The sequence below is a fragment of the Neoarius graeffei genome, chromosome 24 (assembly GCF_027579695.1).
Source record: "Neoarius graeffei isolate fNeoGra1 chromosome 24, fNeoGra1.pri, whole genome shotgun sequence".
Taxonomy (NCBI): domain Eukaryota; kingdom Metazoa; phylum Chordata; class Actinopteri; order Siluriformes; family Ariidae; genus Neoarius; species Neoarius graeffei.
Genome location: NC_083592.1, coordinates 39,092,569 through 39,112,807, shown reverse-complemented (window position 1 = coordinate 39,112,807; position 20,239 = coordinate 39,092,569). Strand labels below are relative to the sequence as shown.

The 20,239-nt window shown below is 41.3% G+C and overlaps 1 protein-coding gene across 2 annotated transcripts in view; it reads right to left on the bottom strand.

The window, feature by feature from the left end:
• The window catches only part of smarca2 (SWI/SNF related, matrix associated, actin dependent regulator of chromatin, subfamily a, member 2), a 147,217-nt gene that overhangs the window by 10,391 nt on the left and 116,587 nt on the right, over positions 1-20,239 (bottom strand). For both annotated transcript variants that reach the window (XM_060907217.1, XM_060907218.1), the window contains exons 29-30: positions 17,396-17,613; positions 5,420-5,525 (exon numbers count right to left, since the gene is read on the bottom strand). In XM_060907217.1, coding sequence (XP_060763200.1) covers positions 5,420-5,525; positions 17,396-17,613 — 324 coding nt within the window. The remainder of the gene's footprint in view (positions 1-5,419; positions 5,526-17,395; positions 17,614-20,239) is intronic.

Here is a 20,239-nt window from a genome sequence, read left to right as displayed (position 1 = left end):
CAGACTGAAAAAATGAGAAAAATCCAACCTTTAACTGAAATACATTTATTCAGAGAAAAATCCCTCATCAAGGAATAATTATTTTCAACAAAAACACATGCTACAATTACTGGCACCCGTCGAACTGATCGTGAACACAATGTAACTGAAGCATGTTTCCCATTTAAATTGCACATTTTTGAGTTGACTGGAGTGTGTAGGAACTTTCAAGCTGTAATCCATGACTTGCTGATTAACTAGGGAACAAATATGACGTGGCCAAATTCCCTTAAGCATCCACGTCGTCTTCTGTCGTGACTCCTTCATGTATTATTAAATCACACATTCATACTAGAGATGAAAAATGACTCAACTCATGGCTGAGTCAGCCCAAAACACTAGCACTTGATCTATTCAAGCTCATCATTTCATCCACAATTAAGTTCCTCATCACACTGAAAGGCTTTCATGTTCGCTCCACTCTAACTTATTAGTAGAGTAACTTAAGGTCGGACTTCTTCTGATGTCAAATTTCTTTCGTCATCCATCAACATGGGAAAGATAAGAGAACACACGAACCAAATGAAGGAGATGCGTGCTGACCTTCATAAGTCAGGGAATGGTTATCAACAAAATAGCTACTCGCTTGAAAATGTCCATTTCTACTGTTAGAGCAACAATAAAAAAGTGGACACCGACTGGAACGGTTACTAACTTGCATGGAAGAGGACACAAGTTTATTTTTACCCCCATGTACAGTGAAGAGGTGAAGAGAACGGTAAGAGAGGCAAAAAAAAAAAAAAATCAATCCTCAAGGATCACCGTTTGAAAAAAAGTACAATTTCCAAGTTTCCAAAACCACCATCAGATGCCACCTTCATGCCAACAGATTATTTGGAAGGTATGCCAGAAGAACAAGAATAAGAAAAAAAAGCCTTTTCTGTCAGTTAACCACAAACATAAGTACCTGGAGATTGTGAAATGCTACAACTTTAACTAGAACCATGTTCTACAGTCTGATGAAACAAAAATGGAGCTTTTTGGCAATAAACACTCAAGGTGGGTTTGGCGTAAAAAGAAGGATCCCATTTTTGTAATGAAAATAGAGATGAAAGTGGAGCAAAGAAAAAAATCCTGAACTTTTGAAAGTCAAACTAAGATATTGGGGGGCAACGTCCCCCGAAAAAATTTTAATAACACACAAAACCCTGCATTCTAGAGCATTTTAGTACTTATTTTCACTCAAACAAGTTATACCTTTTAAGCCTTTTTCTTTCATGTACATTAATGATTAACATGCCAAAAATATCAAATTTAATTCCCCTAGTTAATGAGTAACTTTCAGGAGTGCATTTAGAAAACGCGGTGATTTTCCTGCTACACAGTTCATTACTTTGAAAAAAATCAGACAGTTGAAGGTAAACTCAGCAAAATCCCAAAACAGTCCTGTTAAAAAGTAAAGGTCTGTTATAGACTGGTACCAAAATCCAGGATTGTGACACCCAAAGGCATTTTTGAGACAAAGTCAGCAAACAGTCTTATTTTGTCAATTTGGGTGTGCCGAATTCAAATCTGCAACATGCCGAGCTCTATCTGACCTCTTTTGACCTCTAGAGGTCATTGAACTCTGGGCCTGTAAACGTCTCAGCTGAACCCAGTTTCTCAGCTTTCTAAGGAATGAAATGTACTAAAATGATTAATGAAGTTAGCAAATGGCCTTGTTTGTTAAATGTTTGGGTGCTGAATTCATTTTTCATTTGTAAAACGACATATGACCTCTGATAACCTCAAGGTCATTAAACTTGGCCTATAGGCCTATGCATTTAACGGCATTTTTAAACTGACTTTACTCCCCCAAAAAGAATATGAACAGACAAAAAACAAATAGAAAGGAACAAATACAACATTAAATGCCAGTCCATGTACATGTGACTTACTTTTCACAATGAGAATGCCTAGGCGATCACCTTACATAACATTGCATTATATTTAGCGGTTATTGTTTATACAAAGCTACTGAAAAAAGGACAGATTCAGCAGCATACAAAATGTGGGGGCATACAGGGTATACAGGTTAATCAGGGTTAGTATATATGAGAGTTTTTTCTTTGTTGTTTTGTTTTAAACGGGGTAAAGCCTTTACAAAAAACAAACAACAAAGAAAAAAACTCTCATATATACTAACCCTGATTAACCTGTATACCCTGTATGCCCCCACATTTTGTATGCTGCTGAATCTGTCCTTTTTTCAGTAGCTTTGTATAAACAATAACCGCTAAATGTAATGCAATGTTATGTAAGGTGATCGCCTAGGCATTCTCATTGTGAAAAGTAAGTCACATGTACATGGACTGGCATTTAATGTTGTATTTGTTCCTTTCTATTTGTTTTTTGTCTGTTCATATTCTTTTTGGGGGAGTAAAGTCAGTTTAAAAATGCCGTTAAATGCATAGGCCTATAGGCCAAGTTTAATGACCTTGAGGTTATCAGAGGTCATATGTCGTTTTACAAATGAAAAATGAATTCAGCACCCAAACATTTAACAAACAAGGCCATTTGCTAACTTCATTAATCATTCTAGTACATTTCATTCCTTAGAAAGCTGAGAAACTGGGTTCAGCTGAGACGTTTACAGGCCCAAAGTTCAATGACCTCTAGAGGTCAACAGAGGTCCGATAGAGCTCGGCATATTGCAGATTTGAATTCGGCACACCCAAATTGACAAAATAAGACTGTTTGCCGACTTTGTCTCAAAAATGCCTTTAACTCCTTAAATAAGCACTTTTTTGAATTTTGGTACCAGTCTAATAGAGTTTCTAAAGCTTTCAGGTTTCAATGTTGGGGACATTGAGCCTCGTTTATCAATCTTTTAGTAGAGTTGTGCGTTTGCAGAAGCTAAAGTGAACTAAACATTTCCAATTCATATTTATGCGAGTTGAAGCCAATTGTTTACATTAGTTCGTATTGTCTGTAAATTTAAACACACCAATGAATACCAAATTTCTCATGAAAATCAGGGGCGCAGCTAGGATTTTTCGGGGGGGGGGGGGGGGTGTTCACACACTAACTGGCAGCCTGAGTACATTATGTAACAAAAAATAATCATTGCTAGTTTTAGGTAGCTGAGAAACCGGCTCTTCCATTATTGCTGTTTCTCCCACGTTTTCTTGATGTTGTGTTCTAGAAACGGCGCATTAAAACTTAGCTTCGAAGCCACAAAATGCAACTTTGATGGAAAAAATATATAATAAATTGCTGACTTCTCTTCACGTCGAAAGGAGGAGGAAAGTTTTGCTTGTTTTGACATGGTGAATTATTAACACGAGGAAATACTTGTAATTCACAACTAAAAAGACTGCAGCTACACTGGCAGCTTGAACAGGCTTTCTAGCGCGATTGTGTTGCACTTGCGCAGAACTGTGTCAGTCCTGCGCGCCTTAGCACGTGCACCTGAAGGTGCGCCTAGGGCGCGCGTGTGCCTAACGAGCTCCGGCACGCGTGCCGTTAACAAAGAACACCTGTCTTTAAATCACTGAACTATGTTTGGGCTGTTTAAGGACTGCGCCCATGCAAGGACGATGCGAAGTATTACGCCGCATCTAGGAACGCGAAAAATCCAAAAAATAAATTTCTCCATTCGGAAAACCGGAGATTTTCAAGATTTTTGTCAAATATCCGGATTTCCAGGTAAATCCGGAAGACTTTCATCTATATGAAAAGAACCCCATCCCAACTGTAAAATATGGTGGGGGTTCTGAGATGTCTGGGGGCTGTTTTTCCTACAAAGGCCCTAGAAACCTTCTTATGGTATATGGCAGCATGGACTTCATGAAATACCAGGACATTTTAAATCAAAACCTGCTCCTCTGCCAGGAAACTAAAACTGGGTCGTTATTGGATCTTCTAGCGGGACAATGATCTGAATCATATGTCCAAATCAACACAAGAATGGTTTGCTGAGCATAGACTCAAGCTTCTGCCATGGCCGTGTCAGTCCCCTGACCTGAACCCCATTGAAATCCTGTGGGCAGAGCTGAAGAGGAGAGAGCACAAGAGAGGGCCTCGGACCCTGGATGATCTGGAGAGATTGTGTATGGAGGAATGGTCTCGGATACCCTGCTCTGTATCTCCAACCTTATAAAATGTTATAGGCGAAGACTCAGTGCTGATTTACTGGCAAAAGGAGGTTGTATAAATGATTAAAAATGCAGGGGTATGAATAATTGTGGCACGTGTTTTTATTGAAAATAATTTTTTTTTGATGAGGGATTTGTTTTTGTTTAATTGATTTCAATTCGAGCTTGGATTTTTCTCCTACTCTCTCAGAATACAGATTGAGAAATTTTTTTAGGATATGGTCTAAATGGGGCGGCACGGTGGTGTAGTGGTTAGCGCTGTCGCCTCACAGCAAGAACGTCCGGGTTCGAGCCCCGTGGCCGGCGAGGGCCTTTCTGTGCTGAGTTTGCATGTTCTCCCCGTGTCCGCGTGGGTTTCCTCCGGGTGCTCCGGTTTCCCCCACAGTCCAAAGACATGCAGGTTAGGTTAACTGGTGACTCTAAATTGACCGTAGGTGTGAATGTGAGTGTGAATGGTTGTCTGTGTCTATGTGTCAGCCCTGTGATGACCTGGCGACTTGTCCAGGGTGTACCCCGCCTTTCGCCCGTAGTCAGCTGGGATAGGCTCCAGCTTGCCTGCGACCCTGTAGAAGGATAAAGCGGCTAGAGATAATGAATGATGAATGAATAATACTGATTAATATTGTTACTGTGTAATTTTGTATGTTTAATTTCATTTTTGTGAATTGTGGAACCCCTAATGTTCAAATTGCTCCTGTTACAAGAATACTGAAATGTATAAAATCCATGGCCATAACAGAAAACTGTCGTTGATATTACGACCCTTAAGGTCTTCATCAAAATACACAAGTTTTATTTCCTTTTTTCCTGTATTGGTATGTATAGCTCATGTAAAAAAAGAAGAAGCGATGTAAGAAAAGTGTCTGAAATCTTGTGACCACAATAAAAAATGTCAAAAAAAAAAAAGCACTTGGATTTTTCTCATTTATTCAGTGTGAGATGAAGCTACTTCAACAAAAGGATTTTTTCTGACTTTTTGTTTTTTAAACTGATCTTTAGAAGCGATGCCAATAATTGTAGAGGACACTGTATGGTCCATTGCCAATGTTATATTCCAAATGAAATGAACCCAGTAACCTGCAGGATATCATCATATAATCATATTAATGCAATGTCTCTTCGTGCATTGAAACCCTTTTCCACATGCTTGCTTACCCCCGTTATCATCAGTCCTGAGTAATGGATATGCTACCAAGATATTATCTGCAAATAACATGTCACAACAATGACTAAAGATTGCAGTAGGAGAACAAAGTCCTCTCCGAGGAAGGGACTTCACCCTTGCTTTAACTTTTTTTTTTTACCTTGATCTTTTTGAAGTCCACTGGCTTCCTTATCAGTTCGTAGTATTCCGGGAGCTCTTTCCTGGAAGGCAGTTGTACAAACACCTCACTGAGCTGACGGCCTGATCTATAATTACAGAACACACAGCCAGTTTTAATAAAGATCCCTGTGAACTCGATGAACATTAATTAAAGAAAATACGGATTGCCATTTTCTGTTCAAGAATTCTGTTTCAGTACTGCTCAGTCTGCTTCAGTTCTACCACAGTTCTCCAACGAAGAATAGACAGGTTACACCTTGGCTAAAGTTATCCAGTCTCGGGTTTTTTCACAACTCCACACATTTCAGGTTACTACATTCTTCTGGCAATAGCCTCCAAGCATAACTACGTCATCACTTGTTTACCGCAATGCATTGTGGGGGATAGCCGGGGTCAGTAGTTGAGCGATATGACGGATGTCAGATTAATTTTACGTGAGAGCGACGTTATGCCGCTTTTCCACTACAAACGCGGCTGAGTTGGGCTGAGCCGTGCCGTGCTGAGTCGGGCTGAGTGGGGCTGTTGGAGTTGCATTTCGACTACAACCGCGCTGAACCGTGCTGGCTGGAAGTGGGTGGACACATTGGGTGGAGTTAGCGAAAGTGGGTGGACGTCACGTGACGTCGTTAAGCAGCGCAAACAGTGACATCAGTGAGCTTTTAAGCGGTAGTCTCACGACCCGAATAGTAAACAATAAACATGGAGGACATGGAGTCGTTAGTGTTGCTGGTCTTGGTGCTGTGGCTTGTTGTCACCGACAACGCGGACAGATACTGGCAAGAGCGTATAGATGAGGCGAGGCGCATAAGGCTTCAGAAATTCTCGTAATTCGTAATTATTCTCCTTCCGGGTTTGCGGTGTTTACAGATCCCAGCGCGCTCGCGGGGCGTGTGGGCATGTGAGGACACTCCTCCTCACCAATCAGTGCACAGGGGAGTGTCTGCTCACGCCCCCAACCTCACTCGGCATGGCTTGGCTCGCTTCAGCCCCACTCCAAAACCGTGCGAGTTTTAGGGGCTAAGCAGGGCTGAAACGAGCTGAGTCGTGCTGTTCTTTGGTAGTCGAAACGCGAGCCGTGTCGGGCTGAAGTGAGCTGAAGCGAGCTGAAAAAGGGTAGTGGAAAAGGGCCATTAGAGGAGCGATTTTGCTGTGCTCTGTTGTGGAGGACAATGAAATTGCTGATTTAAAAGAGGTGGAGAACATGTCGAGGGTTTCCAAAAGGAAAATCGGAATCCAAATCAAGCTTAGTGACAAGGTAAGAGTCTAGACCGAATCTACCACACTGTACAACATCACATCTCAATGTCTTATTTCTGAGGACGTACAGTGGGGCAAAAAAAGTATTTAGTCAGTCACCAATTGTGCAAGTTCTCCCACTTAAAAAGATGAGAGAGGCCTGTAACTTTCATCATAGGTACACTTCAACTATGAGAGACAAAACGAGAAAAAAAAATCCAGAAAATCACATTGTCTGATTTTTAAAGAATTTATTTGCAAATTATGGTGGAAAATGAGTATCTGGTCAATAACAAAAATTCATCTCAATACTTTGTTATATATCCTTTGCTGGCAATGACAGAGGTCAAACGTTTTCTGTAAGTCTTCACAAGGTTTTCACACACTGCTGCTGGTATTTTGGCCCATTCCTCCATGCAGATCTCCTCTAGAGCAGTGATGTTTTGGGGCTGTCGCTGGGCAACACGGACTTTCAACTCCCTCCAAAGATTTTCTATGGGGTTGAGATCTGGAGACTGGCTAGGCCACTCCAGGACCTTGAAATGCTTCTTACGAAGCCACTCCTTCGTTGCCCGGGCGGTGTGTTTGGGATCATTGTCATGCTGAAAGACCCAGCCATGTTTCATCTTCAATGCCCTTGCTGATGGAAGGAGGTTTTCACTCAAAATCTCACGATACATGGCCCCATTCATTCTTTCCTTTACACGGATCAGTCGTCCTGGTCCCTTTGCAGAAAAACAGCCCCAAAGCATGATGTTTCCACCCCCATGCTTCACAGTAGGTATGGTGTTCTTTGGATGCAACTCAGCATTCTTTCTCCTCCAAACACGACAAGTTGAGTTTTTACCAAAAAGTTCTATTTTGCTTTCATCTGACCATATGACATTCTCCCAGTCCTCTTCTGGATCATCCAAATGCTCTCTAGCAAACTTCAGACGGGCCTGGACATGTACTGGCTTAAGCAGGGGGACACGTCTGGCACTGCAGGATTTGAGTCCCTGGCGGCGTAGTGTGTTACTGATGGTAGTCTTTGTTACTTTGGTCCCAGCTCTCTGCAGGTCATTCACTAGGTCCCCCCATGTGGTTCTGGGATTTTTGCTCACCGTTCTTGTGATCATTTTGACCCCACGGGGTGAGATCTTGCGTGGAGCCCCAGATCGAGGGAGATTATCAGTGGTCTTGTATGTCTTCCATTTTCTAATAATGGCTCCCACAGTTGATTTCTTCACACCAAGCTGCTTACCTATTGCAGATTCAGTCTTCCCAGCCTGGTGCAGGTCTACAATTTTGTTTCTGGTGTCCTTTGACAGCTCTTTGGTCTTGGCCATAGTGGAGTTTGGAGCGTGACTGTCTGAGGTTGTGGACAGGTGTCTTTTATACTGATAACGAGTTCAAACAGGTGCCATTAATACAGGTAACGAGTGGAGGACAGAGGAGCCTCTTAAAGAAGTTGTTACAGGTCTGTGAGAGCCAGAAATCTTGCTTGTTTGTAGGTGACCAAATACTTATTTTACCGAGGAATTTATCAATTAATTCATTAAAAATCCTACAATGTGATTTCCTGGATTCTTTCCCCCCATTCTGTCTCTCATAGTTGAAGTGTACCTATGATGAAAATTACAGGCCTCTCTCATCTTTTTAAGTGGGAGAACTTGCACAATTGGTGGCTGACTAAATACTTTTTTGCCCCATTGTATATTGGATCCCAAAGCAATCTCAGACTCAAGTTTAAATTTGTTTCTTTTAATCTTCAGTTATTACTTACCATTTTCGAAGAAGCTTTGTTCTAATGAAATTTTAGCCTTGTACTTAATCTTGATCCAGCACAATGAAAAGTTACAGATGCAGTAAGAGGAACTATTATGAAAAATCAACTGTTGACTTAAGTCTAAGATTGCTTTGTGATCCTGGGCCCAGATGAACAGCATCAAAACATTTATAACTGAGTGATTAGTTAAATAAAACTTGATACCAGGAAACATTACAAAACAAACAAAACTTTGGAAACCCGCTAATCTGCCATGTCATGTTCAGTATAAATGCATTTTCTCAAATAAATGCTGCTAGTGAGGTACACTGAACATTACACATACTGTACCCGAAAAAGAACCCTTCATGGTTTGGGAGTTTTATCGGTCCGACAGGTTCGCTCGGCTGCCAAGTGAAGAGAGGCAAAGGCCGAAGAATGCTTCTTTGTTTTACAGGCTTTGGAATGTTGCTAGTTTCAGATGATGAACAGTGTTGATTGTTATAATCTTCTATAACCGAAGGCCATTCCACAGACCATAGAAATATTGCCGGGTCACAGTTTAAGTACGCCTTTTTCCCACCAGAGAAATGCAAGCTACAAACACTTGTCCATTTCGATTCAGTTTGAAGGTTTTCGTTGCGGATTAAACTCATCCATTTCTTTCTTCTCTTCTCCTTGACTAGCAGCAGATAAAAGCTCAAATTAGGTGGCGTTCTCTTTGTTGTGGAGACACAGTAAGGCACACAGCAATTCACTTTAGGCACGGTTCAAACCGGTTAGACGGAACAATGCAGTGTTTAACAAAGGCGAAAGTAAACAATACGGCGGGGCTGACCCCGGGTATCGCCCATAATGCACTGTGGTAAACAAGCAATGACGTAGTTATGGGTTAGGTCTATTAGGGCACCTACTTTTTTCACATCATCAGCCATTTTAAAACAATCAATCAATCTGTGGCAGATTTACTTCAGCTTTAATTTGCTATAGCAGAATTCTAGAGGGTCAAGTTTCCAGAAACTGATGAACATTTAGAAGTCAAGTCAAGTCAAAGTTTATTTATAAAGCACTTTAAAAAACAACAACAGGGCAGTTGACCAAAGTGCTGACAAAAGGCCCTAAACACGCAAGACTTGAAAGACACACAGGACTTGAAAACAACCATAAAACACATAGGAGAACAATAATAAAATACCAACACAAGAGGGGGGCTATTTACAGTAGATGGAATATAAATATATTAAAAGAATAAAACAAAGTGACAATTTTGCCAATAAAAGATGGGTTAAAAGCGGGATTTCAGACATAGATAGATAAAATAAAACCTCAAAAGCCCTAGGTATATTAAAACAGACGAGACTAAGGTCTTATAGAGTTAAAAGCCTGTGCATAGAAATGTGTTTTTAGGTAGGTTTTAAAATCAGTCAAGGAGGGGGCCAGGCGGATGTGAAGAGGGAGCTCATTCCAGAGTTTAGGGCCAATGACAGCAAAGGCCCTGTCCCCTCTACTCTTTAGTCTGGAGGGGGGCACATCTAGTAGTAGTTGGTCAGCTGACCTCAGTGCTCTGGCGGGAGTGTGAATTTTTAAAAGATCAGCCAGGTAGGATGGTGCCAACCCGTGTAAAGATTTAAAAACAAATAAAAGAATCTTAAAATGTATTCTATACTGTATAGGGAGCCAGTGGAGGGCAGCCAGCACCGGTGTAATATGCTCACGCCTTCTTGTTTTAGTAAGAAGGCGGGCTGCAGCATTTTGAACTAGTTGTAGGCGTGAGAGGGCAGTAGCGCTTATGCCAGCATACAAAGCATTACCATAGTCCAGGCGTGAGGAGACAAATGCATGGATGATTTAGAAGCTACTGGTTGGCCAATGGCACAATTTGAAGCTAACTCGGAGTGCACCTGTGGCTGTAGTTAAGGACCTACCTTTACAGCCAGTGCCTTTTTGCCACCTACACAATGGGAATATCAAAAGTAACAGCCAAAACCTCGGAAATAAAAAAATGCAGAACTCCACAAATCCGGCTCCTCCTTAGGAACAATTTCCAAACAACTGAAAGTACCAAAAACATCTGTACAAACAACTGCATGCAAAAATAAATATCTTAGGACCACACAGATACTGCAACATTCAGGAAAGAGGCACAAACTAACATCAGAGAAGAACGAATTTTGCTCTGAAAGGTTCAACTGAACCCCAACACAACAACAAAGGAACTTGTGAAAGAGTTGGAAGCATCAGGAGCCAAATAGATACATGTTCCGATAGGCTGCTGCACAAGGAAGAAGCCCATAGTCCAAGACGGAGACAAAAAAGCCAGACTGAAGCTTGCAAGGTGACCACCAGGATGAAGACCTAGATTTTGAGAGAATAAAAATTGAACTGCTGGGTCATAATGATCAGCGCTATGTATGGAGGAAAAAAAAAAAGTGAGGATTTAATTTGAAGAACACCATCCCAACTGTGAAGCACAGGCATGGAAGCTTCATGTTATGAGGGTGCTTTGCTGGAAAAGGTACTGGTGCACGCCAGAAAATAGATGGAATCATAAGGAGAGAAGATTGTCTAGAAATACTAAAACAACAACACTTCAAGACAGTTAAAGTTAAAACTTGGGTCACCACTGGGTCTTCCAGCAGGACAATAATCCAAAGGATATCTTCAAAGTTATAACAAAATGGCTTAAAGATAGAGTCAGTATTGAAGTAGACATCACAAAGCCCTGACCTCAGTCCTATAGAAAATTGTGGACTGAACTGCAAAAGCATGCTCAAGCAAGGAGGCCCATAAACCTGACTGAGCTGCACTAGCTCTGTGCAGAGGAAGTGGCAAAAACTGTTGTGAGAGAAAGCGTCATAGGCTACCGCAAGTGTTCGAGTCCATTAAAAAGTGTCCGATTCATTATGCAATTAAAAGTCAACACCACCAAATAACTATAATGTAAAATTCTGATGCACTGAAAATCTGATTAAAGTAAATAAAGTCACTTCGCTACTGTATTGAAATTACTCCTTATTTCTAAAGCCGTCTTCACATATGAAATTCATTATTGTATGAGGTAAAAATAAAACAGAATGGATCAGTTTTTATTCCCTTCCATAACAGAAAAAGTAACAGACACTGAGACGGAAAACACGCGAGACCGTATATAGCGTACAATTCATGTAAATAAAAACGGAATGCAATGATGTGGAAGTTTCAAAATTCCATATTTTATTCAGAATAGAACATAGATGACATATCAAGTGTTTAAACTGAGAAAATGTATCATTTAAAGAGAAAAATTAGGTGATTTTAAATTTCATGACAGCAACGCATCTCAAAAAAGTTGGGACAAGGCCATGTTTACCACTGTGAGACATCCCCTTTTCTCTTTACAACAGTCTGTAAACGTCTGGGGACTGAGGAGACAAGTTGCTCAAGTTTAGGGATAGGAATGTTAACCCATTCTTGTCTAATGTAGGATTCTAGTTGCTCAACTGTCTTAGGTCTTTTTTGTCGTATCTTCTGTTTTATGATGCGCCAAATGTTTTCTATGGGTGAAAGATCTGGACTGCAGGCTGGCCAGTTCAGTACCCGGACCCTTCTTCTACGCAGCCATGATGCTGTAATTGATGCAGTATGTGGTTTGGCATTGTCTTGTTGGAAAATGCAAGGTCTTCCCTGAAAGAGACGTTGTCTGGATGGGAGCATATGTTGCTCTAGAACCTGGATATACCTTTCAGCATTGATGGTGTCTTTCCAGATGTGTAAGCTGCCCATGCCACACGCACTAATGCAACCCCATACCATCAGAGATGCAGGCTTCTGAACTGAGCGCTGATAACAACTTGGGTCGTCCTTCTCCTCTTTAGTCCGAATGACACGGCGTCCCTGATTTCCATAAAGAACCTCAAATTTTGATTCGTCTGACCACAGAACAGTTTTCCACTTTGCCACAGTCCATTTTAAATGAGCCTTGGCCCAGAGAAGACGTCTGCGCTTCTGGATCATGTTTAGATACGGCTTCTTCTTTGAACTATAGAGTTTTAGCTGGCAACAGCGGATGGCACGGTGAATTGTGTTCACAGATAATGTTCTCTGGAAATATTCCTGAGCCCATTTTGTGATTTCCAATACAGAAGCATGCCTGTATGTGATGCAGTGCCGTCTAAGGGCCCGAAGATCACGGGCACCCAGTATGGTTTTCCGGCCTTGACCCTTACGCACAGAGATTCTTCCAGATTCTCTGAATCTTTTGATGATATTACGCACTGTAGATGATGATATGTTCAAACTCTTTGCAATTTTACACTGTCGAACTCCTTTCTGATATTGCTCCACTATTTGTCGGTGCAGAATTAGGGGGATTGGTGATCCTCTTCCCATCTTTACTTCTGAGAGCCGCTGCCACTCCAAGATGCTCTTTTTATACCCAGTCATGTTAATGACCTATTGCCAATTGACCTAATGAGTTGCAATTTGGTCCTCCAGCTGTTCCTTTTTTGTACCTTTAACTTTTCCAGCCTCTTATTGCCCCTGTCCCAACTTTGAGATGTGTTGCTGTCATGAAACTTCAAATGAGCCAATATTTGGCATGACATTTCAAAATGTCTCACTTTCGACATTTGATATGTTGTCTATGTTCTATTGTGAATACAATATCAGTTTTTGAGATTTGTAAATTATTGCATTCCGTTTTTATTTACAATTTGTACTTTGTCTCAACTTTTTTGGAATCGGGGTTGTAACATTTTTGCTTCTATCTGCTGATGTTTTCTTTGCTTGTTGTTTTACATTGTGGCAGGAGGAGTATTTCCATCACAATATCATTATTTACATCACTGTCAGTAAAGTCACTACTGGCCAAAACATGCAAATCTGATGGTTCCGAGCCCCACGCCAAAAGATTTCCGTAAACATTAATAGGTTGCCAGGGGGTAGATTAAAGTTTCAACTCTGCCATTTTGCTCCCATTCCCACATGACAATTGCAGCATAATAACGGAAAATATATGGCTTTCAGTGCGAGTGGGAATGGGGTATAATTTACTCCACCACCACCAAAGAGATGCACAGTGCATAACACGAGTAGAACAGCATTTATTGATTGATTGATTTATTTATTTATTTAACTGTTTCAGACAGTGGAGAGAGGGCAGTTTTAAATTATTTTGGCCAGTTTAATTTAACTAGTCTGCGGTTGGTTAGCCTTCTGCATGTTCTGCGATAGTGTTCCTGATGTGATCCTTCTGTGGTGATTGGTGCTATTCTTGGGTGCATTATACTACTATTGTATCTTGCCTTTGATATCCATGTTTAGCCAGCAATTTAGGGTTTTTTTGGTGCCTTTAAAGTTTATTCTCCTCAGTGCTATTTGTACAAATTTAGTACTGATAATACACTTAATTCTATTATTAAAGTGTCAGCATAGTGCCACCCTGAAACTTTTCTTAGGACCACAATGGAAATAAGTGTTTTACACTTTGTTGTGCCATCCTTGGTTTAGTTTCATGTATTTAGTTCAATTGTACATTAGTATATTGTCCTACTTGCAGGTAATTTTACCATAATAATAATAATAATAATAATACAGGTTTTTTTCTAGAAAAATTTAGTATGAGGGCGCTCACCATGGTGAGGGAGCGAAGCGGGGGGGGGGGGATGGTGCCGGTTGTCCCCCCCCGCCGTGCAAAGCCTTTGAAAAATGCTCCAATGGGACATTCTGAGGCTATCTGAGAGGGAAATTGTAACAAATTGTCTGTCAACATTGAAAAAGAAAGAAGTAATCATCTTCTGCCCCGGACAGTCTTTGGCTTTCTTCCGTTTCGTGCCGCGGGATGACATCTTTAAATGCCCAAGTGTCAACAAAAACAACTCGCGAACTACTTCTGTCAAAAGCTCCCGCGCTGGTGGGTGAAAGGTCATTCAGTCTCAAGAAATCTCGCTCTACAAGTCAGCTGACCTTGTATGTAACCCATGTCAAATCTCGCGAGAGCAGCCGCGACAAGGAAACAACTAAACAACATGGCGCCTCAGTCTGGAAAACACCAATTCGGATTGTTTTTGCACCGTCTGGCGGTGTATCTACTATGATTGGAATATTTTTGGAGCAATTATAACATATTTGATGATCAGACACATTGTCACGTAGTGCTGCTGGGATGCTTTCACGGAGTCGGTAAGGGGGCGCACGCCGAGAGTAAGAGGGCGCAGCGCCCCTGTTCCCCCGTTTAGACGAAAGCCTGATAATAAATCTATCTATCCTGCCATAAACAATACAGTAAGACATACTGTTGCAAAAAAGCAAGTGTTAACAACATCATGATGCAATCTCAACATGTGTAACCAAGTATTTGCACCACTAGCTTAAAGTGCATATCACGGGTAAATTCAGGAGCAATATCAATGTAATTCTCCTATTTTATATTAAACTTTGGTCAAATATCTGTAACATTCTGCATTCTCTGCAATTTTTTTACCTTGCCCAATACCAGAAAAATTTCAGTTGAAATCAAGCCATTTGAGGCGAATTGGTCCGCCTCTGAAAAAACTTGGCATTTGGATTTCCCGGGAAACATTGATTTTCGTGACGTCGTGTGCGGGACGCCTCCCTCTGAATCCTACGTCAGCGCTGGTTTATGAGAAAACGACCTGGTGGTTTTCTGCAAATTTCTTCAACGTTATCGCGTAATTATTAAAATGGTTAACAGATGTATCGTCGGAGGGTGTAGCAACACCAATCTTGATGGGATTAGTACTCATCGTTTCCCAAAAGACCGGACAGTGAGAGAGAAATGGGAGCGCTTGGTCTACACAGGCTGCGCACTGAAACCGTGCAAAGCTCTCACAGCCTGCTGGCGCTTCCGCAGGTAACATCACGAATCTGGCTCCAGACTCCCTTGGGATTTTTCCAGACGTGTTATTTTTTTCTGCTGTAGACAGATGGCCTTGTGCAAAATTACCCTTCTGGATGAGTGTGTAAAGGGACATACTTTCATATATAAAAAAATGAAATTGGTCCAGAATATGCCCTTTAAAACCCCATAATATTCCCCTTCCTCTGAGCAGAGTCATCGTCAGCAAGGCATGAAGCACAGCCTGCACTCAACACGCATGATTCAGGCCAAGTTTACATTAGACCGTATCTGTCTCGTTTTCTTCGCGGATGCACTGTCCGTTTACATTAAAACGCCTGGAAACGGGAATCCGCCAGGGTCCACGTATTCAATCCAGATCGTGTCTGGTCCGGTGCTGTGTAAACATTGAGAATACGCGGATACGCTGTGCTGAGCTCTAGCTGGCGTCGTCATTGGATAACATCACTGTGACATCCACCTTCCTGATTCGCTGGCGTTGGTCATGTGACGCGACTGCTGAAAAACGGCGTGGACTTCCGCCTTGTATCACCTTTCATTAAAGAGTATAAAAGTATGAAAATACTGCAAATACTGATGCAAATACTGCCCATTGTGTAGTTACGATGGTCTTTAGGTTTGCCATCCTTCCACTTGCAAGTGGTAAGTGACTTGCGCACAGCGGCTCAGTCCCGAATCACTGCTCATGCACTTCACTCGCGCGCTCTGTGAGCTGCGCAGGGCCGGAGTGCGCACCCTCCAGAGGGCACTCGCTGTTCAGGGCGGAGTGATTTGGAGCGCAGCCGCTGAGGAGGAAGCGATGAGCCGCACTGACACACAATTTCTCAACTTGCGTGCCGAATTAGTCATGTGATTAGCGTATCCGTGTATTGGCTTTGCTGTGTGCACGCGAATCGTGTATTGGCGTTGCTGTGTGCACGTTAATCGTTTTTAAAAACGCTAATCTGATGATCCGCTGATACGGTCTAATGTAAACCCCACCTATGTGCACTTCAGGATTAAATCAAGGAGGAGCATACCGGTGGAAGGACACCTCCATGTTCTGGATAGAGAGTTTCTGAAATGGCTCATGACCATTTAACATCACACTCCACGTCCCATTTTAAATCATATAGTGACAGTAGACAGGATTTAACAAAAAAAAACAAAAAAAAAAAAAAGTAGTGTTTCTGCACTAGTTAAAAACAATGAACAGTCAGTCAAAGTAATTACCATAAATAGTGGACTGAGTTTAATGAAGAACTGCTCAAAACTGCTTCGAAATAAGATTGGGGACCGTTCTTGAAGCATCTTCAAATGATTTAGGTTAACTTGTTTTTCATCAGTTTTAACAACGTGAGTCAACCTCTGAGATATATCAATAACCATGTACGAACAATGAATCATGTATCTTGTAAAATGTCCAAAAAGACAAGGGACTGCAGTGTGAGCAGCAATTAAAGTGTGCATCCAAGCATGAGACTGCTGCTGAAGTGTCCTGTTGTCCCACTGCATTTACCCGTCAAATGGCGCTTACACAATCCTAATTTATCCTGAACTAACGGCCCCAGACTTCCCCAGCCACATGGTGCAATTGCCAGCCAAAGCCCTGTGTGAAATTCCCCATAGTTCATGGTAATCTCAGCTCGATTAAATAATGTTGGACTATTCCTGTGTATGATGACTTTCAAATTTAAAGCGTGTGTGATGAGCCAAAAAGCTGTGCCAAATGTCCACCTTAATGAACATGCAAAAACACCAGGTCGCTAAGGAAATAAATTCAACCACCCAGTGTTTTGCTGAAACCATGAGGGTTGAAAATATTGGCATATTGAAGGGGCAAAAAAATGTGAACAACCAGCAAGCACAAGTCAGCACAGCCCATCCAGTATGGAATCGCAGCCATCCCGTCTTTCCAAAAGAGGGAACAAAAATGTCAGTCGTATGTGTGCTGCAATTCTCAGTACATTACATAAGCTCCAATAAAATGACATCATCTTGGCCGTCCCCGTTAGTGTTCTGACTGTGGTAGAATTCTAAAGAGTTTGGTTTGACAGTCAAAACAATACGATAGATCAAATGTGAAACCGAGGAAGCTGTGAGTCATACGCAGGAGAGAGATGTTTATGTGCTCATACCCGTCTCTGTAATTGACGACTGTCTCGATGATGGCGCTCATCTGCTTGGTGAGTTTGGGAGGGTTGGGGGAGAGCTTTTCAGCCGGAGGTCGTCCCCTCCTCTTTTTAGCCTTCTCCCCATCCTCCCGCCGGCTGCCTTTGTCCAAGTATCTCCTGCGCTTGCGCTTCTTCAGACGGATCTCCTCTTCCATCTCCTCCAGGTTGCCATCTTCAATGGCCTGCAGGATCACACAAGAGAAGCTTTATAAGCAAGGAAACAAATTTCATACTAGGAAAGGTGAAACAATTCCCAAGAACTAGCTAGATCAAGATCTATTCTAATTCTCCAGAAGTTAACCCCTTCAACGCCCTTGGACGAGTCACGTACGTCGTGAAATCTTTTACCACTGTGTATTATGACGGAAGAATGTTTTAGGCATTGACTGTAATTCATGCTGTATGTGCCAGTCAGTGCGTTTACATGCACATAGAGAGAATCGAATTTCTGCCGTTGCTCGACTGAAATCGAAGTTCAAAATGCCATGTATACACCTTAATTCGGCTGAAATTGAACCGAACTTGATTTCTCGGAATCGAGCTACACGACCTAGATTATGCGATTTCTGCCGAGCTACTTAGTGCATGTATACCCTATTGAGCTACGTATTCGAGCTACTTACTTCAGCACTGCCCCTTCCGGAAGTGACAAGACCACAAGGGAAACACAACAGCCTCGGTCGGCATGACAACGGCATGAATCTTTTCTTTTTGTGGCATTGTTTGCACTGTTAAAATTTAGCTCACTTACTGTATCACCAAATACATCTGTACAGCTGTTGCATAGCTGTGAATTGTGTACATAAACAAGTCATTGTATTTGTGTGTGTGTGTGTGTGTGTGTGTGTGTATATATACAGTACATGTCCAACATCTGAAGAATGTCAATAAAAACAAAACAATTGAACTTTGTGTGTGTTTATTAAGACATAAGTTAAATTGTAAGCAAAAAAAAAAAAAAATTTTTTGTAAGCAAAAAATGGACTTTAGAAAAATATTATTGTGCAAAATAAGTTGTCTTACAAAACAGTGGTCTGCGCCGGACAGTTTGTAGCCATACAGTCTGTTAGAGCAAGCCTAACAGCTTGAACACGGAACTGCCAGTGTTGCCAGATTGGGGGTTTAAGTGCATTTTAGCGGATTTGAACATGTTTTGGGCTGGAATACGTTAGCAGTATCTGGCAACACTGTCTGGAATAATCGATCACCTAATAAGGCAATATTTTGATCAGGGGTTGACACAGGGAGAGATTGCATTAAGTCTTTTAATAAGGGATCATTTCAAAATTAGTCCGCGGCACCTCCGCAGAAGACTGGCCCGGCTTCGTCTCTACCGACGGAGATACAGTGATCCAGCTGAGATCATGAAATAAATTGTTTTGTTTTCTCGAGATCACGGAATAATTGTTTTGTTTTCTCGAGATCTCGAAATAATGGATGCCATGTATTCTCGGAAGGAAGTTACTCGGTAACCACGGAAACACTTCGCGCACGCGCATTTCAACTACTCAAAGAAAACCGCAAACATTTCTCGATAGTGTGGACAGATGCACTAAACTGTACTGGTATAATTTGTACCGATACAGTTATACCATTTTCGTACCGGTATAAGTGTGAACACAGCAATAGTTAAACAAGACGGAGACGTGATCATGGAGCATTGTAACTGTATGGCTGGGTAAGAATTTTGTTGTGACCTTCATGCATATGAACTTTGTGAGGAGTAAACAAAGAAACAGCCGGGGACTTTAGCGCTTCGTGACTAAAAAAAAAAAAAAAGTACCGTAAAATAACGACACATAGCAAGAAAAGTACTTGGAAAACACCAAGGACATAGCCGAGAGGGATATAAACCTTTCACCAAGTGATCACTGCAAACTCGAGCATGCTGCGACTCGGCTCCCTTCGATTTCACTGAGAGGTTCAAAAGCCACCTTTCTCGACGTCTTTTTGTGAAATCCTGTGTTCGTTCACCCTTTTTTATTAGTTCACGGGGAACCCTGAAGAAACTTTTATCAGTTTCATGGTTTGATCGTTTTGAACAACCTAAAAGCGTAAGGCATTTTTCATGCGAGCAATGCACCTTCTCCGTACAAACGCTTTGTCAACTGAGCTTTGGGAGACCACCAGATAAAGTTTTGAATAACTAATGAGGCGGATGTGACGTCACGTGAAACCCAGCAATAGTAGCAATGACAGGCCATTTTTTTAAGTAGTTGTCGTGGTGTTGTGCAACATATCAAATTAAAGAGCGTGAAGACCTGAATTGAAAACTTGCTTAATTCTGTAAATATGTCTTAAAAAAAAAAAAAAAAAAAAAAAAAAAAAAAGTTATGAACATTTGAAAATCCAGTGTTTTATAAAATTTATTTCTGTCCGTTGCCCCGGTCACAAAGCAGCAATCATTTTCCACTGGTTTAATTTTCCATTCATGAGAAAAAACCTCAATCAGAAATTAGTAGACCAAAAAGCCAAAAATAAAGAGATTTAGAATTTTGAGTATCAGGATAAGAATTACAGATAAAGGCTTCTTTTATATCACAATTATGCACCTAGAAGACTTAAAAGTAATAGATCACTGAAATTGGTCCATCCTTTGTGTTTAAACAAACACCAGAATTTAGTGGGTACGTTCACTTTAAAGTGCATATCACAGGTAAATTCAGGAGCAAGATCAATGTAATTCTCCTATTTTATATTAAACTTTGGTCAAATATCTGTAACATTCTGCATTCTCTGCAATTTTTTTACCTTGCGCAATACCAGAAAAATTCAGTTGAAATCAAGCCATTTGAGGCGAATTGGTCC